We start from the raw sequence: 23,859 nt of genomic DNA, 5'->3' as shown, positions 1-23,859 counted from the left end.
TCCATTTGCAGAGATAACTGACATGACATCATATAAGTTTAAGGTGAATAATATAATGGTTTGATATATGTATATTGTGGAATGATTATTAATAATAAGTTAACATCCATTACCTGACATAGTTACAAAATTTTTTCTCGAGATTAGAATTTTTAAGATGGACTCTTTCAATAACCTTCAAATATATAATATTGTTAACTGTAGTCCTTATGCTGTACATGTGAATTCCTTTTTCTAGATGAGGAAATAGCCTTTAAGGAAAGGCTATGATATGCCCGCACACATCTAGAATAGCGCAGTATGACCCCAAAGTCCATGTTCTTTCTACACTTTTCTCTCTGATAGAATTTCAATACGGGGTTAGAGTATCAAGTTTTCTACTAAAGATAAAAAATGAATGCATGGTTATTAAAGACCTGGGAAGTCTGAAAGGCTTCAGAGAAGGGAATATTTGTACGACTTTCTATCCAGTGCTAGAATCTATTCCTTTGTAAACCCAAATGGGCCATCTCAGGAAAACAACTCCTTTGATGATGATGTCAAAGAATTACTATTGATTACGGTTAAGAGGCCTCATATAGATACCTCACGTGCACAACAGCCCCGGAGAGCAGTGCAACGGCACTGAATCATACAGGTTTTGCTGTAACGACATCCTTATGAGGTTTCCAGCAATATATCACCAAGTCCCAAACTCCACGACCCAACAAGACCACAGGATATTTTTAAAAATTCTACAATACCCCACTGAGTGTTTCTGTTACTACACATTCTATAATACACTTGTCAGTACAGTTTCATGGAAATTCAAATTAAAAAACAATTCATCATTTGTATTTAGGAATAAAAGAAATTCTAAAACACCATGACAAGTGGCTTAAGCATTTTCTAAATCTACGAAGTCGTTTGTTAGTTTTAACTATGTGAGCCTTTGACATGTATCAAAAACGGCAAAATCGGGGTGCAAGAGAAGTAGATTTCTTGGAAATCTATGTGCAAAGTGAGCAGATGGTATCATGTGGGGGAAAAACATTTTGGGGAAACGTGATGGACCTGTGAGCCCCGGCCCCACCATGTGCTAACAACTCTAGATAAAAACCATGAATGTCATCATTCCCATTTATAGTTAAGTAGACAGAGGTCCTGAAAGTCTGTCTCTTGGGAGTCTGTGAAATCAAGATAATGTATAGAACGTACTTAGCCACAGTACATGGCACAGAGGAAGTACTTAATAAATAGTAAGCATCATCTGCATAACGATCATTATGATTATTATCAGTATCATGAAAGCACCAGCTTGTGCATGATGACACAGGGATGAAAATTATAGGATTCCTGCCTTCAAAGAACTAACAATGGTCCAGAAAGATTTTAAAAGCGACTACTATTCAAATTACTAATATATGTAAATACGAACAATCATTTTGGAGGAACAGAGAGTAGGGCCAGGGAAGGCTTCACCAAGGTCGTGGCATTGGAACGGGATCATAAAGGTCAAGTGGGCTAGGTGTCAAAGGCAAGGTGAGAAAATATCATCCAGATCAAGAGAACAGCAAGAAAAAAGAACCAAGGATTTCAAAGGACAGAGCATGTTCAGGGAGCAATGCAAGTGGGCGGTAAAAGAGAGGAGAGAGCTAAGGCAGCACAGGCCTCCTCACCTGGGTAACCGAGAGCACGCACCCCCGGCCGCAAAAGCAGTGCGGCTTCCTGCTTTGACAGCACAGGATCTGCAGCTGTCAGGCTCACATTCAGCTCCCAGAATCCCCTCTTCCTGACAGCGTGCCAGAGACCGGGAAGTCACTTAATGGCTCTGAGCCTCAGTTCCTCATTAGTAACTTGGAGAGAAGTACAACCCCTTACTTTTGAAGCTTTTGAGAATTAAACAAATATGTAAGTAATAAATTTCAAGCACATAATACATTATCAGACCTATAACTAAGTGCTTCGATTAACTGGCAACCATTATTACTGAGGCCAATATTTGAACTTGGACTCTCTTACTGCCGTTATCAATGACTACACGATGCTCCCGAACCAAATAGGGGATATGTTCCAGAACACTGTGGCAGCTGATTAAAATTATTTAGATACTGACGTGATATAGAAAGATTATTATAATGTTTTCTAAGTCAAACTGAGTTCGATTCCATTTACATTAGAGGTTATCATGCAGTTGATAACACTTGATATTTTGGAGGAATCTGCTCCAACTGCGGGTTGACAGTTCAAACACATAATGAAGTCGGCAAAATTCATCCCCAGAACAGAAATGCTGTGTTCTGGAAGCACCGTGTTCCAAATGAGCTTCACTGTATGTCCACGTGAATACTGGTGTTCAATAAGACCACACAGAAACGAAAGGCAGCTCTATAGGAGAGCTACCCAAGGACATGGCCTGGACGCTATCTCCCAAAGACATCAACTGCAAAATGGTTAACATTTTAATTTCAATCTGAGTTTTTAAAATCCGTAGTCAGTCACTCTCATGACTCATCAAATACACATACACAAGTACAGAGAAAGAGCAGGATTTTTGATACAAATGGTAACAAATTGGCAAATCAAGGGGAAGCGTACATAGGTATCATGTTTTTCTATCCTTACAATTTTTCTGTGGGTTTGAAATGTTTGAAGTAAATAGGTGGGTGAAAAATAACCAATTATGACTTTTATAATGTCAAAAAAAAAAAAGACTGAGAAGAAGGAAGATGATTCCATTTTTAGAGTAGCTTATGAAGGCAAGGAGAGGATTTAATGAGCTTAGGAATAAAAAGCACATTATTTCAAAACATTTTTACTTTATTATGAAAGTCATACAAATGTTTTTAAAAAGTTATAAACAGATAAAAGAAAAAAACTGCTCATAGTTTCACTGCAAATACATAGACATTTTCCACCTTTTTCTCTATAATGAGTATTTTCTGGGGAGGAGGTTTTTACACTGCACAGAGCAACTTACTACTCTATTTAAAGAAAAATTAACTACTAAACGAAACATGTTCATACAATCGGTTTGGGATCAAAAAACAAAGAATCCTCTGAAAGAGCTCTATTAACGGAGAAGGACAGCAGCAGCAACAAGAACAACAAAAATATACTCGCCAAACGATTAGTTCTATAGTGGAACGTGACAGGATACTCACAAAAGGAAGGGAACTGTCAACAAACAAAAGCAATTATTGAATCAAAGCAAAAAGACAGATTTTGAGAAAATTAGTAAGCCAATCCTTGGTAAAAGAATTTCAGATTCTGCATGGCATACTCATACGAGGAGAACTCAACCTTGCACTTAAACAGTTAAAGTACACGAAAAGACATCGCAAACACAAAAAGCACTTTCCATAATCTTGATGCACTACACAAAATGAAATTACCGTTCTCATTTGAGAATGGGGGAAGGAAAGATACTGCATTCAAACAGGAAAAACACAGACCACTGTGATTTCTTGTAAACATGAATGTCACAGAATCTGAATGCCTAAAGGGAACAGAGGGTCACTTAGTTGAATCTTCTATATTCGAGTTACAAACTGGCAGCCAAATTTGTGTGTTGCCTTGCATGCCATATGACAATGTTTCAGAATTTAAACATTTTACAGAAAAATCAAGATTTTCCAGTTCCTTTTCCCGGCCTCCCCCCAGTTTTACTGAGATACTAGCGACATACGGCGCTAAGTTTAAACGTGTAGAGCATAATGATTTGACTTACGTGTACTGTGAAATGATTACACAATAAGTTAACATCCATCACCTCATTTAGATTAAAAAAAAGGGGGCACCTGGGTGGCTCAGTCGGTTAAGCGTCTGACTTTGGCTCGGGTCGTGATCTCACAGTTCGTGAGTTCGAGCCCCGCATCGGACTCTATGCTGACAGCTGGGAGCCTGGAGCCTGCTTCGGATTCTGTGACTCCCTCTCTCTCTGCCCCTCCTCCTGCTCACACTCTGCCTCTGTCTCTCTCAAAAATAAATAAAACGTTAAAAAAAATAAAAAAATAAAAACTTTTTTCTTGTGATGAGATCTCTTCAGATCTATTCTCCTAACAACCCAGCCCCTCTTGAAAAGCTGAAAGAAGAGGACAAGCGGGCCGCTGTTTCCTTTAGACAAGGCGTGTGTGAGCTCCCGTGCCCCTCAGCCTCCACCACCCCCAACCTCTCCTCAAGCCCAGCCCACCTTGCTCATGTCTGTTACCTGCCTGGCCTCAGTGGGAAATGAGTGTGCAAACCCTGATCTGTAAAATTCTAGGTGAGGTTAAAAAGGGAGGGAGGAGGGGCGAGCAAGTAAACGTAAGTAAGCGAACAGTGAGAGACACCAACACTCATATTCTAGGAAGGTCCCTTAACTCAAGTAACTGATCCACACACCGCACACACTTTGCTCCCTGCACACAGAGCTGGGTGGGGTGGACGCTCCCCAGTGTGGTACCTTCTGTTTACTGGCTCCCTTGAAATAACTGCGGCACCCGGCAAGGAACAAGAGAGAACTGCAAATAAATGAATGCAGGGACACATCGATGGTATTGCAGGAGTGTAGAAAGAAGTGTGACTTTTCTTCAAATAATTAACAATTAAATTCTATGAAAAGTTCCTGCAAATGAAATCATTTCGAGGTGCATACACTTCCAATCTCAAGTCTGAACTTTTGACAAATGCTAAGAACCTCTTTGTGGCTGCTCGTGAATGTATGCAACCCAGAATCGCTTCCTCAGGTTCATTTATCAGTAAAAACCTGGGTGCATCTCACTATAATGAGGCAGGAATGACAGCTATGAGGTCTTAAGCAGAACCTGAGCTGGCCTCGAGAAAGATCGCAGTGGGAGAGTGGATCCGCCGTGCTGCCCGCTGACCAGGGCTGTTGGCAGGGCTCAGCGTCGCGGCACACGATGTTCATGCTTTGGGGGCACTCGGCGAACATCTGATGATTTACTCTGTCCCACAGAGCACGAAGACTAAGAAGAAGTCAGATTCTATTTGCTTTAGTGGGCTTTCTCTTTTTTTTCCTTTCATTTTCTGTGCTTAAAAATACTGTGAAATCGCTAGGTAATACCAAAGAGCTCAATGCAGTCTGAATATCTGATGCTGCTGAGTATACATGAAGCTTTTACACAGCTGAAGCTGGACTGTGATCGAGCAGCAATTTAAACAAACAAATAAAATCTTCTAAAATACTCCAATACTTTTGGAGGAAATCTTTCTTCCTTTTTGAGTAGCGTGCAGAGGAATTCCTCATTAATTATCTGTTTTCTGAGTGGATTTATTTCTGCACGTCCTTTTGAGAATCACTAATATGCCGGTTCACACCCGTGGGTCATTCCTGTTAGGAAACTGTTTAAAGGTATAGGAAGGCAGGGAACAGGAGAGGGAATGAGGCCAAGGCAGAGAGAAGGAGACAGAAAAGGCGAGAAAACTGAGGGAGGTAACGCCTGAAGACCTTGCTACATGAAGTTCAGTCCCTGGACGGAGGAGCACTAGGGAGCTGGTTACAAATGTAGAATTTCAGGCCCCACCCAGACCTACTCTAGTAAAGTCTGTATTTTAATAAGACCCGCAGGCAATTCCAGGGCACGATGGCATTTGAGAGGTGCTACCTCACTCACTGTCCACTGCAGGCTCTTTAATGTCAGAAGCAGATGAGATATGGTGACAGAAATTCATAGCATGTCGTTAGCTGGGTGACCCCGGAAAAATAACAAAACCTGTCTGAGCATCATTTCCTAATCTATAAAATGGAGACAACAATAATAGAATAGGGTGGTTGTAAGGATTTGGTGAGTTGCTGAGAGCCATTCCGGGGATCTTGCCACTGACTGATAGATGCTCGTTAGCTTTTTGTTTTTAAACGCATGATGATATTTTCTTAATTCCAGGTTTACCAAATATATTGTTTTAGAAAAATATTATTTTAGTTATTGGAGGCTTTTAAAATCCATTTTTCTTAAGCAATCTAATCAATTAATTCTTAACTCAAACAGGAAATTTGGATCCTATTCTTAAAATATGTTATAGGCATACATAAAAAATGGGAGAAAACATACTCATCAATTTAATGTGCACGAGCCTCTCAATAATTAACTACCCTAAACTCGTCTTCAATTGTAGAGGTTGTACACGATTTTTGACACTATTTCAAATTCTTACGATACTCCCCCCTGATGTCCGGAGGCAAGAATGCGGTGAAACTGGAAAGGAAGTCTGTCTGTCCAGACACTCCACTGGTGGCCTGTCTGGGTGTGGTGGCTGTGGTGGCTGACACTTAGCACAGGCGAAAGAGGAGAGAAAGAGGGCTTTACGAATGGGGCAGAAGCTGCGGGTCAATGGCAAATCATACTTGTACCAACATAAGGAGTCAAAGGAGGACGTACCCACGACGGCATAAAACCCAACACGTGGTTGTAGCCATGACTCCGTACGCAGTCTGCCTGCCAGGACACTATGGGATGGCGTATGCCTAACCTAAGAGCACGTGAATGTGTGTGACAGCTGACCGTGTGCACAGAAAGAGGTGACTGGCTCTCTAAACATGCCAAGGAGGGCAGTGGATGTTCAAGTTTGGGGGCGGGGACCGAGGGAGGCTGATGGTATGTCCCTGAAATACCCAGGCCTGGTGTGGCCTCCTGGGGGTCAGGCAGTCAGGTCAGGCTAAGTAGTGAGTGACTGAGAGGGTTACTTCAAAAGGGTCCAAGTCCCCATGTCGCTCCAAAGACCCCACTGAGAGCTACGTGGAAAGGAGGGACTCCCCCATGGGACGCTGCTGGGCAGAGTTTTGGGAAGAGAAACTGAAGCCAAGGATTTGGGTTTAAAATCCTTGTGGATCCAAAAACTACTTGTCAGGAATAAAAGTTATGACTTTGTCTTTCTTCTTCTTCTTCTTTTTTAAGAAAAAAGAAATTGTTCACTGAAGTTTTTCTGTTGCAAAGACTTTGTTATTCTGTGTCTCTGGAATAAAAAAAGTAAGATCTCGTTCTGTTTCTCCATTCCCCGATGTCTTCCTCTTTGGAAATCAAAGCTAAAAGAAAAAAAAAATAGTCCGTATGCAAGACACCCGAGTTGGATTCCTGTGTATCTGTGGCCGGAAACCCACTAAGAAAAATACTGCCTTCTGATCCCTCTGCGACGTGTCCCCTGGAAGGGGCTTAGTGCCCTTCCAGATCCCTGTCATCCCGCGAGGCCAGGCTCCGGGGCGTCCTGCCCTGAGAGCAGCTGTGCTCTGACAGGAGCGGCCGGCAGCGAAGGGGCGGCTGGGCAGGTGCGAGGAGGCGCACGTCTGGAAGGGGGCTGAGGGTCTCCCACGCGGCGTCTCTGCTCTGCCGCATCTGCAACGGTTCTGGTAGTTTCCTCAGCCCGGAGTACCGTCACCCTCCTCCTCGTCCTCACAGACTCACATTTCACAGACCAGGCCCAACGTGGCCCCTCGTGTATCCTGCTCTGACCTCCCCAGGCAGAATAAACTGCTCCCTCTACTGTGCTTTCTGTCCAGCACCTGCCCCTCCAGAGTGTGGTAACCAGGGCTGGGGGAGGGGCACGGGGGGCTCGTCGCCCCTGCAAGACTGAGCTTCTGAGGTTGGGGGTTATTTCCTCCCCGTATCTTACTCCTCGTGACTCAGCACATGGTGCACATGTAAGTCACTTCATTTCTCTTTAGAACGAGAGGTAAATCGGCCCCTGCTGTGGCTTCCTTCTTACTGAAGGACCCACGAGCAAAGGGGATCAGAACAAGCATGTGAGGCAAAAGGCTGAGTCGGTAGAGGGCCCTGACTGCCGTGTTCTCCCACTTTGACCAGTATGGCTTATCCTCTGTCTTCCACTCAAACCTCGGGCACAGAGCAATGCATGGAAATAGGCTGCAAAGGCATCTGAGAGCTGAATTACGACTCAGAGCCTGGCTGGGATCCTGGTTCCATCTCCCAGGCCTACGACTGGGGGCAAGGCCTCCTCCGAAAATGGCAACAGCGTACACAACCATCAGAAATAATATTCAGGGAAGCTACAAAGACCAATGGGAAGACTCACAATAGCAAGCAAATAAAAAAAGAACAGGAAGTGTTTATACGTTTTGATTGAAGCTATATAAAAATACATCTGTACCTGCACAATAACTAGAAGGTAATGTACAAATAAAAACAATTACAATACTCAATGAACTATGAGGAGTTTTTGCAAATATTTCTTCATTGTTATTATTATATCATATTTCCTATTAAAAAAAAAAATGGAGGGGCGCCTGGGTAGCTCAGTCAGTTAAGCATCCGACTCTTGATCTCAGCTCAGACCTTAATTTCAGGGTTCTGAGTTCAAGCCCCACACTGGGAAACCTATAGGAAGGGAAGGAAAGGAAAGGAGAGGGGAGGGGAGGGGAGGATAGAAAAAAGAAAACTGAGGGGCGCCTGGCTGGCTCAGTCAGTAGAGCATATAACTCTTGATCTCAGGTTTGTGAGTTCAAGTGCCATATTGGATAGAGAGATTTTGTTAAAACAAACAAACAAACAAACAAACAAACAAAAACAACATAAAAAAAGGAATTGGGGCCTGGCCTTACAGGGATGACATGAGTAAAAGCCACAGGAAAGAGGTCTGTAAACTCTGGTGAATATATAACCACCCACTTGATGCTGTTAACCCTGTCACTGCCACTGGACCTAAATGAAAAATTCTTTCTAAAAATGGCATTAGAGACACACATCTTTCTAGACTCATAAAACCTGTACACTCATAGTCCTCCGACAAGACAGACCTAACATATATAAAGCTCTCAGAAATATATAAACATTCTAGAAATTTCCATACTTCACTCAGTCCAGCTAACCTCTCGCAGATGTGAACCCCTCTCTCCTAAGAAGCTCAGAGCAGCTCCCCCTCCTGGCCTCACTCAAGAGGTGGCGAGAAGAAACCATACTCTCCCTGCAGAGGGGGCTCTGGAGAGAAGGGGGGTGTCCTGCTGGAGCTGAGGAGTGAGAGGGCAGCTGCGAAACTGTGTCTCCAGATGGAGAGCCTCTGTAGTGGCAAAGTTCTCAGCAATTCCTTCCGAAAACACCTGGCAAGACTGCTTCCTCTTGGCAGTTTCATAAATATGGATATTCACAATAATTCTAAGATCCTGCGGCGTGCCACGAAGTGAGACACGCAAGCCGTTCTAGGCTTACCCCTTGTCCACGCTGGCATGGACGGCTGCGACAACACCTTCCAGGACCTGGAGGGGGTCCCTGGGCCCACCAAGCTCAGCGCTGTCTCCACTGCAAAGGGAGAAAGAAAGAACCGGTTCAGAAGGGGACTCTGGGCTCAGCAAGCAGCACAGCGTTCGCACTCGGAGCCCGGCTGGGCTGTGGCAGTGCGCGCTGCCGGCTCCCAGCCACGCGGGCTGCGTGTGGTCTGCGAGGGCACTGAGCCCTACACGACGTGCCAAAGGTGTGGAAACGAAACGCCTTCTGCCTTTAAGACACTCACAGTCTCATATGTATTTTCTTGCCAGGAAAACAAGCACAATCTACCTGCCTTCTGTCCTCCAAAAAACAGTCAATGGACATTATTATACGTGTGCATTAAATACATAATCATCCAAATTCTCCAGCTGGACTTAAAAAAACCCTAATATTTACGTGACACTCACTAGGCACAAGACACCGTTGAATGCTGTACGCACACATCTACTGTTTAATCCCCAACAGCCCACAAGGTAGGTACCATTATTATGCCCATTTTACGAGCGTATATATCTGGGACTCTAGTAAATTTTGAAAAAAAGCAACAGAAGACAAGTTTTAGCTGAGTGTTCTGAATAATTTCAGCAGTAGGACTTAAATCAACTGCTGGATTCAGTTCTTTACACGCCTTTGTTATTTCATATCTACCAAATTCTACTAACTTTCTAAAAGGTGAACGTTATGGATGTTGTCCGTAGCAATTTCTTTTCCTTTGAAAAGGAGGTAGCTGAACTTCTGAAGTTCCCTCTCCTCCCACTACTGAAAGATTTAATTCACATTTATTGAATATCTTCCGTGTGCTAAGCATAACATTTATTAGGTAAGAACCAAATCTTAGTAAGTGGAGCTGGGTGCAGGGAAGGAGAGAGAAGTGTAATTTCTGTCACAATTTTATAAGGGTAAAAATATCACATATTTTCATTATCTACAAAAATAGGCAATTTTTAGGAAATAAATTCATCAAAGCACCGATTTTTCAAAATGTTTTGTTTTTCTGAGGTTCATCTATATTTTGATTTAAGAAACACTAAAAAGATAGCTATGAATCAAAAGGTGCAAAATGTGACCAACAAGTATCTGTCATCAATGAAAAGAGGAAAGGGGCGCCTGGGTGGCTCAGTCAGTTAAGCATCTGACTTCGACTCAGATCATGACCTCGAGGTCTGTGAGTTTGAGTCCCGTGTCGGGCTCTGTGCTGACAGCTCAGAGCCTGGAGCCTGCTTCCGATTCTGTGTCTCCCTCTCTCTCTGCCCCTCCCCTGCTCGTGCTCTGTCTCTCTCAAAAATAAATAAACACTAAAAAAAAAAAAAAAAAAAAAAGAAAAGAAAACAGGAAAGTGGGCGGCTCTTATAACCACCACCACCACCAAAACATAATAAGCTAATAACAGAACACTGCTTTATTAACTTGACATTTGTTATTTCTTAAAAAGTGTTATATTTTATTTCTCTATCTCTATCTCTGTCTCTGTCTCTCTCTGAAAATTACCAGATACCTCAGATCATTAAAAGGTGAAAACTGCTATGAGGCTGGGGTAATTAAACTGATAAAGGCTCATTTGATTTCAGTTCAGCTGTGGAAAACTGACATGCATTTAATCAAAAAGTTCCTCAAGAGCAATGCAGAATTACAAAGAATGCTTAAAAGGAGAATACATTAAGCACAACCAAATCTTTCAGCCTAATTGCATTATTCACAGAAAGCACTTCATGCCTCATTCTTCTCTTAGCTTAACTTTCCCCCTTTTCTAACCCTCCCGGATGCATTCCCACGAAGACACCCGCATACTGACATAAAGCTAGAATTTCTCAATTGTTGGTTTCAGGCCATTAACTGCAGGTAAATAAAACTCTAAGAGACTTAACAGATGTCTAACTTCTTCAGTATACGATTAACCTTGCCTTGTGTATACTTCGAAAGAAGCTTCTGGGAGCCATTTTGCAAGCTCTGAAAAGAAGTGTGAGTAGAAAAGTCAGGATGTGTACATCCACCGGGGGTCACATGATGACCTGACATTTAGCTACCTGCTAATCTTGGCCCTTCCCTTACTTCAAGAATTATTTGGGGATGGGGATGATGGCGGGAGTGGGGGGGGAGCGGCAAGAGGGTCTAACCAGAAGTTAATTTCAGGGTGGGTTACACACAATACCAATGGGGAAACATTTTCATGGTTCTCCACTCTTGAGATATTTTAAGACACAAGACTTTGAGAAATCTGATAATAACCTCTCACTTTTATGAAGTACTTCATAGTGAATAAAATGCCTCTATATCCATGATCGTATTTTTACCCTCGTGACTGTGAAACAAGTGCCATTACTGGCAAACTATCGCCTCGGCTTTCCGGGGACTCTTTTCTGGCTTACCTCAGGGCAGAAACTATTCTCCTCACTGCATTCTGTACTACGTCCTTGGGCGAGATGTCGAGAGGGCCCACGGCCACCTGCAGCAGCTTCTGGATCATTCTCAGAGGCAGGCCATCTAGACACATGGCCACAGCTTGATCGTGAACTTTCCCCTTTTCTGATCGGGACAGATCATACAGGCGACTGTATTTCTGCAGCACTTCCTGAAAAGATAAGGGGCACAACACCTAAACATCAAGTAGAAATAAGGTGTGGCCACATGTATAGAGTGAAGCAAATTTAGACGACTCTCAAACCAAACACACTCGAACTACAAAGGCCACACGGAAGGAGATGTAGTGGTTTTCAAGAGCTTGGGCTTCCCGGACACCAGGCTGGAGTACAAATCCTTGCTTTTTTGCATTTATTAGTTGATGAGCCTTCGGGACCTGCAAAATGAGGATGATGACAGAGATTCTTGGGAAGAGAGGGTGTTGTGAATGTTACATGAGAGCATATAAGAGCCAGGCCTTTAGCACAATGTCAGACACAAAGTGAAACTCATGAAGTCTGAGTTTCTTGATTATTGTTACTGTGATTATTATTATAACCACATAACAGTTCTGATCTGCACAAACTCAGGTAGTACACGTGTGTTACCTAATTTAATGCTTAGAGTGAGCCTGCAAAGAGTTTTAATTAGCTCTGTTTTACCAAAAAGTAAATTGAAAACCAAAGATGTTAAGTAACATGCCCAAAGGCACACGGAGATGTTCAGGGGGACTAGGATCAGAATCCAAAAGACTGCATCTCCCCACCCCCATGCCACACAGCCTGCCCCTCTTCGATAATATCTGTAAAAATTAACGTGACAACAAATAATTTATGAAATGGGCCACAAACTACTATTTTTCACCATACCAAATGTGGTCACTTAGTGTTTAGAATGCTTTCCAGGTTCTTTATAAGCTTCTCGGGTAACCTAGAATGCACTGTTTTGCCTTTCAGAACCACCATGTAAAAATCCGTTAACTGGACAGTTGATGATACTGAAGAAATACTGTTCATGTTTTGATTGTGATAATGTTGCAGTGGTTGTGTTCACATGTATCCTTTGAGAAAAAGATAAGGAAATATTTATGGATAAAATGAAATGATGACCAGGATTTTCTTGAAAATATTCCACAGGAGTGGGGAGAGGGTAGGGGAGGTAGGCATGAGATGACGGGTCACATTCTGACGACTGTTGATGCTGGGAGTTGGACGCATGACATTTCGTTTTACTCTTCTCCCCACTGTGAGACTTCTGATAACAGAAAATGCCCGTGAGTTCAACAGAACAGTTACTCAGGTCCCTGCTGAGCAAGAGGGAACTGAGGCGCCACAGGATCAAAACCTCGAGTTTAGACCGCGCTAACGTAGGGTGTGGGGGATCTTCTTTCACTGGGTGTAGAATTAAAGAGGTGAAAGTTAAAGCCTGAACTCAAAAGGGACAAATGTATGGGGATAAAGGTTACTTCCAGTGTTTGCTATGAGAGGTACTCTAATAAAATCAAATAGGGTCCAATTTAGGAACCAGAAGAGTATCCTATTATGGACCATCCACGGTATGACTGAATAGCGTTTGCAAGCAGTCATTTGGTACCTTTAAATCTCAGCCTATTTGAAACAAACAGCTGTTTTTGTTAATAACCCCCCTGGCCCCATAGACGTGATTCAAGTCACTGAAAGATAATACTTGTTCCAAGGACAGTAATGACAATTCTCCAGATTTGAATATCGCATACTTAATTAAAAAACTAAGCAAGACAAGTATGTACATTTTTATACTAATCAGCATAATCATTTTAACTTAGAGGAATTCAAATTTTACCCTAGTTCTTATAATTATGGATTACAGTACTCTACACGTCAGTAAGATAAAATCAAGATTGGAAAAGCCGATTTGTTCCCTGCAAAGGCTTCTATCTGGCTTGCACATCATTTAATGTTATTCATTACGCAGGCGAATAGCACTGAAAAATACAAAATGAAATAAAACTGCTATCAAACTTTTGAATTCTGCTCATTATCTTTTCCACGAGGGTTTGCATTTATGCGTCTCCTACACATTTTGAAATCTTCCATTTGTTCATTATCTGAACTGCTCTCCATTGACCGATCTTTCTAGTCAGGAATATTTCTTTACAAGCCAAGAATACGATTCAATCAATATGTAAGGTTTTAGAAAAATAAAAGAGGAGATTAGTGGCCACTTACAGGTTCATTTACCGTAACATTAATGGGGCAAATGAAATACTGCTTTTATATCTAAACATTGTTTTTACCTATATGAATCCATTTACTTATTGATCTGTCAACTTCTCAGTTATGGAAAAGAACAGCTTAAACTCCCTCGGCTGTAACAATACAGAAGAAAAACTAGAAAAGCTACAGAGGGTTCCCCTGTGTTGTCCTAACACCCTGTCCTAACTGCCTCAAGAATCATCCTGGGCAGGGGGCTCCTGACTCTCACGAGAGTATTTTCTGAGACACCATGAGGGTCTCAACTAGAAACCATGTAGGAACAATTGTATCAGCCAAAAAAATGCATATCGATAAAATTAGGTTGGAAACAGAAAACATAAACAGGATGGGGCGTATAATTTAAAAAAATCTGAAGCAGGCATGGATGGCTCTTTCTGGACTTTTTGGAAAATTCGGGGGAAAAAAAATCTATCATTTTTCAGTTGGAGAGCAAAACACCTACCGGCTAGACGCAGGGCTTGCAAACCACGGTCCCCATCCTTTCTCAGCCTCGGTGACCACTCCCTCCCCCAGGCACCCATCCTGGGCCATACCCCCCAGGGGTGCCCATCCCCCACCCCAACCACCTTCTGTCCCTCAATCCTGTTAAGTGGCCCCAAATCCTCTTCAAAGAACCGCAAACCTGCAAATGGGAGCCCACAATCAAGAGGTGATGAAGAGGCTAGAGGATAAAGGGTTGAGGGACATTTGCCAGGACATCTGCAAGACTGAAACCCCTATCAACACCACTAATACGGCTCTAAAGGATGAATGTAAGCCCTACTGAGGTTGCCAGAGGGAGTGAGCATGGAGAAGAAGTTTTCCCTTCATTACCTGCTCACTATTCCTCAGAGAAACAAGGAAGCTGTGGTTGAGGGTTTCCAGGTGAGCAAGAGATTTCTCCAGATGGCCCCGGGCATCCGCATAGGTGATTTTAGAGTCACTAGCTTCTTGAATGTCATCTTCTGAACTTCTTTTCCGCGGCTTTTCAATAAAATGCTGGACTGCCTGGACAGCCTTTCTAGTCATCTCTTTGCGTGCTTCCACGGACAGCTTCAACACAAAAAGGTATTGAACGGCAGTGAGACAAACCGGCCCTGCGTCTGTATTCAATACGGTATTAATAAGGTGTATTTAATAAGGTATTAGCGAAGCAAAGAGAACAAGAGTGAAACGTTGATATACAACTTCAATTGGTGTCTAGGACTTTTGTTGTATTAGTTTTTCTTCTGTGAGGAGAACAACAGTGAGGTGCCATATGCACTATTAAGGCAATAAATACAGATTTTTTTTAATGCTAAAATGCAAAAGTAGGTGGTGTTATGATGAAACTGGCATTCAGATAGATTACTGGTTACAAGGCAGAAATGAGGAGTCATTTCTACAGTTACAATTCCCAGTTTCAATCATTTATTACAAGGAAATGATTAAAAAGAAGAAAATTGTATAGGCATAATGATTTCAACTGGAATAATACTCTAAAATCTCAAAAGCAACCTAATTGCCTGGTAATAACAGAAATGGTAACTAACTTATGATAAATTACTAGATAGAACATTATGCAGCCGTTAAAATTAGATATAAAATCAGTATTAGCAATTTGGAAAGTGCTTAACATAAAATGTTGAATTTTAGGAATCAGAAATCATAAAACTGTCTACACCATGCTCGTATTAAAATCCGAACAAAACCTGTACGGCTGAACAGAAATACATACACACACACACACAGACAGACACCAGTGCCAGTGACTGTTATGTTAGGGTTATGAGCAATTTTGTTCTCAATTTTGTCAATTTTCTATACTAATGTATTCATTCAATTGCTCACTAAGTATTTGAGTTGTGACACGCGAAAGTCACTTTCTTAGGTATGCAAGAGTTGTCTTTTTCTCATAATATTAAAAATATTAAGCTTGCTTGGCCTCAAGTCTAAACGTAACCCATCTTGATGGATGCACCACAGACTGGTGAGCCACGCCGGGCTTTTTGAGGCCCCGCTGATTTGCGCTGTTTTGGGTCTTAGATTTAGCCTCATGTCAACTACTCAAGCACATTTTTACTACAGACTTAAAAGGGCTCTGTGTTGACTTAAATAAATAAAATAAAAAACAGATGAGTCTTAGGACAAAATCTTATCTTTATTTTCTTTCTCAACATCAGGTACCCTGTGTGTCTGGTTATTCTGAAAAATACCAGACATCAACATAGCATCTGCGACCACACCAGGAGGCAAACCCCGCTCAACCCTCCCCACCAGCTGCCTCCAAGTCACTCTGTGTAGAATTCATGTGGCATAATGAGGACAGCTGACATTTTCTTCGGTCTATACAAATATGGGTAAAAAGGAACTTTAGGAAAGTACTATTTCCACTGAACTGTAATTAAGTGTGTGCTTTGCAAATGCAGCTTCAAGTAAGTTTTGTGGCCAGACTGCTACCCCCAAGCACCTTGGCATACAACAACATCAGAAGCGACTACTGACCATAAGTATCAGTTCATCATTCTCCTCCCTTGCATACCCTGTGAACTCTTTTCTGTGGTTGAGAAATATAAGATCACAGAACTTGTGTTTAGTTCAACAGCCCTCCTTACTTTCCCCCATCATATGGATGGAAGGACTGAGCCCTGGGGAGGTTCTGTGATATGGTGGGGTTCCTCGCATGAGTGCAAAAAGGAAAAGCCAGAAGGCAGGGGCCTTGGTCATGGATCTGTGCTCCCCTTTCACCGCACATCACACAGCCTCCACTTTGCCATTTCTACCCCCTCACGGGCTCTGACAGAGCGTATGATGGGTGCACACTGGCCGAATGCTCAACAGAAGGAAAGACAAATAAGAAAATGGCCTAGAGAGTCCTTCCTTTCCACTCACTCCTATCTGCTTCCCCAAGAAACACGGGCTTGGGGAATGTTTGGATATCCAGCTGGCCAAATGTCTATGCTCTCCCAGCCCATCAAAGGGCGTGGAAGGTTTCCACAACAGACTGGCAAGAGAGTAGGAACAGGACAGGCAATTCCCCTGTGCGGAAAGCAGCGTCCTGAGAGAAACAACTGGTCTCTGTGCCCTGGGAGGAGTCCAGACGCCATCTTTGTTGTCCGAAGTCAGCCTTGTCAGTGTCAACCACCCCTGGAATAGTTGGTAAGTGTAGGGGGAGCACTAACCTCACAAAACCCGTGTTTAATTTTTACTACCGGGGTGACACTTGACCACATGCTTCAAGCCTTCGTTTCTTCATGCATAAAATGCAAAAAAAAAAAGTCATCCGCCACACAATGTCATTCTGACCATTTAAATGAGAGAATATGCAAAACAATCAGCAAAATGCCTTACCCATATAGTAGGTAACTCAGGAAACCGAGGCTCAATTCTAATTTGACCAACTGATACACCACCCAGGCCGTCATCTACCTGTTAGGTTTTTATCTTCCTAGTAAATGTGCCACGTAATCTCTTTTAGAAAAACCTTTTCATAAGCTCCGCAAGTTCCTTGGCATGGCAGCCCGAGGACTCTCCCAAGCTGGCCCCAAGCTACCCCTCCAGCCTCGCAATGTAACCGTGGCCCACACTCTAGGCTCCACACGTGGAAGCTTTTCTTCATTCCCCGGTGTCAACTGGTATCTTATCTCAGTGAAACACTGTCTCTTCTCTTCTTTGCAGGCCAAATGCCCGGTCATGACTCAACACCAAGATACACACAAGTCACCCTGGACTCGGTTTCTTCAGCCTCAACAGCTGGTCCACTGGCAGGCCGTCTGCCCCAACAACCAAGTGCATACTCCATGCTTACATGCGTGTGGACCCCAGCTGCCCAGCAATACTGAGCACAGGCCTCACACTGACCTCCGTGCTTTCCTAGAATCTGCTATGGAACCGCCACAGAACAGCCAGTAGAGGCGAGTGAATTCTCTAGGAGTTTGAGTTGTTTGACCTCATCACCAGTCTCCTCAGAAAAGTACCTCCCCCCGTTATTCTTAATGATCTTTCAAAATAAGTAAATAACCACGGTTACTAAGAATACAGCGTGTGAACAAATGTAAACGTAAGTTAATTTTCCTGAGGGAGCCGGGGCCTGTACAAGACGCAGAATGATATAAGATGCAAGGGCTTTTACTTGCCTGGGCACTGTGCTTGATTGGATATTTAAGCTTTTCACTCTTTGTGAGAACAGGTTCATCGCTGAAAGTCTCTAGGGTGAGGGGCGCCTGGGTGGCTCAGTCCGTTCAGCGTCTGACTTTGGCTCAGGTCATGATCTCACAGTCTGTGAGTTTGAGCCCCGCATCAGGCTCTGTGCTGACAGCTCAGAGTCTGGAGCTTGTTTCAGATTCTGTGTTTCCCTCTCTCTCTCTGCTCCTACCCCATTCATACTCTCTCTCTCTCAAAAATAAACATTAAAAAAATTTTTTTTAAAAAAGACTATAGGGTGAGATTAAATACAAGTTTCACACCGAGTAAGTCTATTAGACTTATTTTGCTTAAACTCTTCCATGATAGAAGAAATAAGTAGTAAAAGAAAAAAAAAAAGATAGACAAATGTACCGGAGAGAAAAATCACAATTTCTTCACTGACCCTAGCAGCCACAAGGTACTTCTGTTCCTAACCTTCTATTCTGAAGCCCACGGCGTTAACACATCACTCATACACATATTTCTATAATTAGAAAGCAAAGATTTTGTAAAACTATCCCCTGACAGCAATTAGTAACTACTTACTATTTAAGAAACTGTGGGTTGTATAAAATAAAGTTAATTGTTCTAGCACTCAGTAAGTATGTACTGTGCATCTATTTCGTAGGCCCTGTGGAAAAACAGGAGCCAGGCTCAGAGAAATCACATTTAGTACAGGAGACAAGCTGGTGGGAAGGGGTTGAAATCTAGGAGTCATCCCCAACATCCCTGAATCTCACTGGGTCTACCTTTGAAATATATCCGTCTACCCAATTCCCACCACGTTCACCGTCACCGCTCAGTTCTAGGCCACATCACCCCTCTTGTACTGCAATGGTTCTAACTGGTCTCTGGATGAGGCAGAGAGTGCAGCAGTCAGCAGACACGAGGATTCCGTGGATTCTACCGCATTTGCCAATCCCCCTGCAGCTAGGATGAGTCGTGTTGCAGGCAACAGAATCTGACAAAAAACAGCTGTTAGATTACTCAACTCTGATCAACACGGTAGCTGGGGCTGGGGGAGAGCCTTCAGAGGAGCAACGAAATGACATGTTCTCAATACGTCCCTAGAAACCTGTGGTCCAGAATGGGGCCAAAAGGCTCCGATTTACCGCGGCGTCCTGTTCCTGTGAGAGGGCCTTCGGAGACTAAAACTGCAAAAGGATATTTTAAAGGACTTGAACAACAACAAAAAAACCCGTGATCGGATGTGTGCCATCAGGACAATGCCACTTGTGGCAATCAGAAGCCACGCAGGAAGAGACACCGGGACATTAAACCCGTGGCGACCTTGAGCGTATGCACTGGATGCACACCCGGTGAACACACGGTGTACGTGTGCCTTGGGCCGGGTGCTGGCAGCACAGACAAAATTAGATCAGGTCCCTGCCCCCGGGTACGGTCAAGTCCAGTTTGAAACACAGAGAGACAAAAGACATCACAGAGCAGCACGGCTGTTACAAAACTGCAATAGGGTATCTAGGAGACGGTGCACAGGCCTCGGAAGGGGCGCTCCGGCCGACCGGAAGTGAGTCTTCCGAAGGCGGCCACTGCCAAGGCCGGCCTCTGCGGTGCGTAGGCGTGAAGACAGGCCACGCATCCCGAGGGGTCAGCAGGTCAAAGGGGCAAGTGGGGAAGCCGGGAGTCGGCTGGCTCGGCTGGAATCCGGGGTGCATGCAGAGGTCTGCCGGGGAATGAGGAAGAGCCGGGCAGGCGGGGGGCACACGGAGGGGCCCGCTCGCCAGGCTGGCCGGACGGCTCTCTATCGCCGACTGGGGAGCGGGGGGGAGCTGAGGCAGAAGTCGACACAATCAGTGCTATCATTTTCAGGTAATGGCTTGATTCAAAATTCACCAAGACAACTCTCCTCATCTGCGCGTACCTGAAGGCCGATAAACCTTGCAGAGCAGAGAGCGTTTGCTTTCTTTTTAAAATGAACACAGCGTGGTTTTGAAGATAAGGCTGGTGTTTAGGAAATGGCAGGTGACTCAAGAAAACCCAGTTGCTACTTCCAGTCAGCTGGAAAAATCAGCGTCTGCATATACTGTTCACGTTGCTAATAGTAACTATATAAGATGATGGAAAAATCAAGGGCAAAATTCTTCACTTTTCTTTTTTTTAACATCACAGCAAATATGACAGATGGAAGAAAACCTCTGGCTGATAAAGGACAGACCTATAGCCTCTCTTTTCAGGTCCCCATTTAAAACCTCCTGTACTTTGAGGTGCCTGGGTGACTCTGTTGAGTGTCCGATTTCGGCTCAGGTCACCATCTTGTGGTTCGTGAGTTCAAGTCCCGCATTGGGCTCTGTGCTGACGGTTCAGAGCCTGGAGCCTGCTTCTGATTCTGTGTCTCCCTCTCTCCCTGCCCCTCTCCCACTCGCTAGAGCTGGTCTTGGCACAGGGGATACAAAGGAAAATTAAGACACAATCTCTACCTCTGAAGAACATACATCGTACTGGGAAAGCCAAACACAAAATAAGCACTTCTAAAATGTAACAAGTATAAAACTAAGCATGGGGGGTGTATCAAGAAAAAAACCGTCGGTCTCGGCAAGGCAGGAAAGTCTTTACAAAGGAGGTAACATCTGAACCAGAACTTGAAGGATGAGCAAGAATTCACCTGGATGAAGCGGGTGGGGTAGATTTCAGGCAGAGACAGCAGCATAGGGACTTTAAAGAAAGGCTTTTATAAACGAGAATGTTCTGCGGCTGTGACTCTAGAACTCCTGAGGGATCGAATATCTTCCCCCCACAACCAGCGGCTCACTACCTCAAAGAATCTCAGGGAGGTGGATGGTGGGTACAGAGCACCAGCCAATAGTGAATCTGGGAAAGGAGGAAGAAGTGTTTCTGAAAACAAGTGGTCCCAGGACTTGGATGCTCCCCGGCTCCCCCACAACCCCATCCTCACAAAACACTAGACACTACCTCCTCTAGCGTCACTCCCGCACGAGACCTGGGCGGTCACTGTTCGAGGGGTGAGGAAAAGCCCACGGTGGTGTCCACGGAGAGTCTGTGGGTGCTTGGGCAGGAGACCGTCCTGCAGGGGAACAGATGCAGAGGAGGGCTGGGCTCCCCAGGGGGGCCACGGTGAGGAGCTTACACATTCTCGAGGCCAGTGAGCCGCACACAAAGCTCCTCTGAAGGGTATGCCGGGGCAGAGAGCGTTAAGGGAATCAGTTTCTAAATCTTCACCTTCTCTAAACCCTCTGTCCTAAAACTGATCTGGAGAACACTCTGGAAGTCAGGATGTCAACCTTATTTCTCTTTCTCGACTCTCCTTTCACAGAGGCCTTCCTCCACTTACATAAGAAAGACATGCACCACATTTTTCCTGAATCTGACTCTGCCGCATGGACCTGGAATCTACAAAGTTCCATACCACCAAACAAGGGACAGCTGAAAATCCTGGTGTGTGACAGGCCTCCGACAACTGGATAATGAAAGTCTTTTCGCACACAGCACGGTTTCCCCTTCTTTTGCTTTCAACAAAATTTATGAAAGATTTAATGGAGTTGTCAGTTGATAAAGCCTTAAAAATAATTTTTAACAACAGATTGCCAAAGCTCCTTCCCCATCCACTGTGAACAAGGTTTTTAAATATTCCTATCTCTGAAAATGTAAAAGGGAAAGAGCTGATGTTGAAGGCAATCTCAATCTAGCCATAACTAGCGCTCATCAAAGGGCACATAAACTAATTAAGAAGCAATATTTAAAGCCCTAAGCATCTCATTAAGAGGTACATTTTAAATACACTTTTAATGCTATGATAAATTCTTATGGATCAAAAGTTAACACATTTATGTTGTTTTCATCAAATGTATGGCTGAAACAATAATACAGAAAAAAAGTTTTAAAAAAATCTCAGAGTGCTTTGGTCACAAGAAAAACTTTAAATGTTAATTTCTCTCTCTATAATTCTTTTTGATGCAGAGAAAGGACTTGTAAGTATAAAGACGTATACTTTTAAGTATAAAAACACTGCATTGGCACAAAACAACTCAGTGTGTTTATTCACCAACTCCCAGACTCCTTCACTAAGAGACCTGAGCAGACTACTGTGAGATCTAGCAGTTTAAGTCTATGTCTCTGTCTCTAGGGTGACCAAAGTCTTTTTTAATGTTTTTTTGTTTGTTTGTTTGTTTGTTTTGAGAGAAAGAAGGACAGTATGAGCCGGGGAGGGGCAGAGAGAGAAAAGAAGACACAGAATCTGAGGCAGGCTCCAGGCTCCGAGCTGTCAGCACAGGGCTGGATGCGGGGCTCAAACTCACAAACCCCCGAGATCATGACCTGAGCCTACCTGACCCGACTGAGCCACCCAGCACCCTTAAGATGACCAAAGTCTCTCTTAAGATTCTTTCCTGAGAAAGCTCAAAACTGCCAGTAGAATCTACTGTTTACTTCAGTCAAAACCCAGAGATAGGCTGATAGGCCCCTGAACCCTTCTTGGAGCAGTGACTTTAGAAAGCTTGCCATTGTAAATCCTCTCTCTGCCGCTTTGAGATATAAATCTGGAAGCGTCTCTTTAAAACACAGACATCCAAGGAGACATCCAAGGAGGTGGTCCATGCTCCCAACCCCGTGGCAGGGTGGGGGCACAGCGTCAGTGAGCCCCTGCCCCACCCTGCACACTCTCTTCCGTCATAAAGACACAAGGAGTTGTTTTCCTTCTGGGTACACGTCAATTAGCAAAGAGAGAGCGGCCCAGTTCTAGAAACCAGCCCCTGAGGGCCTTTCCTTTAGCACACCCCAGCGTTTAGTCTCCTGCCTTTCATTTCAGAGAAGCTGAGCTCAGTTAACACGGGCTGTCCTCCCTGCAGCAATAGTTACCGCCAAATGAAATCTGTCTTGGGGCGCCTGGGTGGCTCAGTTGGTTAAGCATCCGACTCCCGGTTTTGGCTCAGGTCATGATCTCATGGGTTCGTGGGTTCGGGCCCCACGTCAGACCCCACGTCAGGCTCCGTGCTGAAGGTGTGGAGCCTATTTGGGAATCAATCTCCCTCCTTCCCTCCCTCTCTCTCTCTCTCTCTCTCTCTGCCCTTCCCCAACTCGCACCATCTCTCTCTCTCTCTCAAAATAAATAAACTTAAAAAAAAAATCAGTCTTTATTGCCTTTACCTAGTGCCCTTTATTTCTTGTTGACAAAAGAAACAGAGTACAAGTCATTGGAAAAGAACACGACCTTTTAACGCTAGAGATGTGCTTGTTCTTGTACTTTTTAAAGGGACCGTGGCTGGGGCGCCTGGGTGGCGCAGTCGGTTAAGCGTCCGACTTCAGCCAGGTCACGATCTCGCGGTCCGTGAGTTCGAGCCCCGCGTCAGGCTCTGGGCTGATGGCTCGGAGCCTGGAGCCTGTTTCCGATTCTGTGTCTCCCTCTCTCTCTGCCCCTCCCCTCTTCATGCTCTGTCTCTCTCTGTCCCAAAAATAAATAAAAAACGTTGAAAAAAAAAATTTAAAAAAAAAAAAAAATAAAGGGACCGTGGTAGTTATCAAATCGCTGTGTGATTTGTAGATGACTCTGGACACAAACAGAGCTACCTAACAGTTTTACTTTAATGCCAACATTTAAAATATAGAAAATTACATCCTCCTTTGTACCCATTTAAAATTATGATTAAAAAAATCTTAGATAGCAAGTGCTAGGGTCTGAATGTTTGTGTCTCCTCAAAATTCAGATATTCAGATATTGAAATCCCATCCCCCAAAGGTGGGGCCTGGGGGGGGGGTGGTACTTCAGTCATGAGGGTGAAGCCCTGGTTAAAGGGATTAGCGCCTTATAAAAGAGGCTCCAGAAACCATAAAAGACTCTTAAAAACTGAGAGTAGGGGCACCTGGGTGGCGCAGTCGGTTAAGCGTCCGACTTCAGC

General features: G+C 43.9%; 1 protein-coding gene and 1 long non-coding RNA gene across 4 annotated transcripts in view; one reads left to right on the top strand and one right to left on the bottom strand.

Annotated features, from left to right (window-relative positions):
- The window catches only part of NBAS (NBAS subunit of NRZ tethering complex), a 328,333-nt gene that overhangs the window by 37,775 nt on the left and 266,699 nt on the right, over positions 1-23,859 (bottom strand). For all 3 annotated transcript variants that reach the window (XM_049652503.1, XM_049652501.1, XM_049652502.1), the window contains 3 exons: positions 14,660-14,878; positions 11,561-11,763; positions 9,138-9,227 (listed from right to left, as the gene is read on the bottom strand). In XM_049652503.1, coding sequence (XP_049508460.1) covers positions 9,138-9,227; positions 11,561-11,763; positions 14,660-14,878 — 512 coding nt within the window. The remainder of the gene's footprint in view (positions 1-9,137; positions 9,228-11,560; positions 11,764-14,659; positions 14,879-23,859) is intronic.
- On the top strand, positions 19,538-21,460 carry LOC125937661 (uncharacterized). Its single transcript, XR_007462457.1, has 3 exons — positions 19,538-19,671; positions 19,820-19,972; positions 21,282-21,460. It is a non-coding gene; the product is annotated as an uncharacterized LOC125937661 (long non-coding RNA).

This window comes from Panthera uncia (assembly GCF_023721935.1).
Source record: "Panthera uncia isolate 11264 chromosome A3 unlocalized genomic scaffold, Puncia_PCG_1.0 HiC_scaffold_12, whole genome shotgun sequence".
In the NCBI taxonomy this organism is placed as follows: domain Eukaryota; kingdom Metazoa; phylum Chordata; class Mammalia; order Carnivora; family Felidae; genus Panthera; species Panthera uncia.
This window is presented reverse-complemented; position numbering and strand designations above follow the sequence as displayed.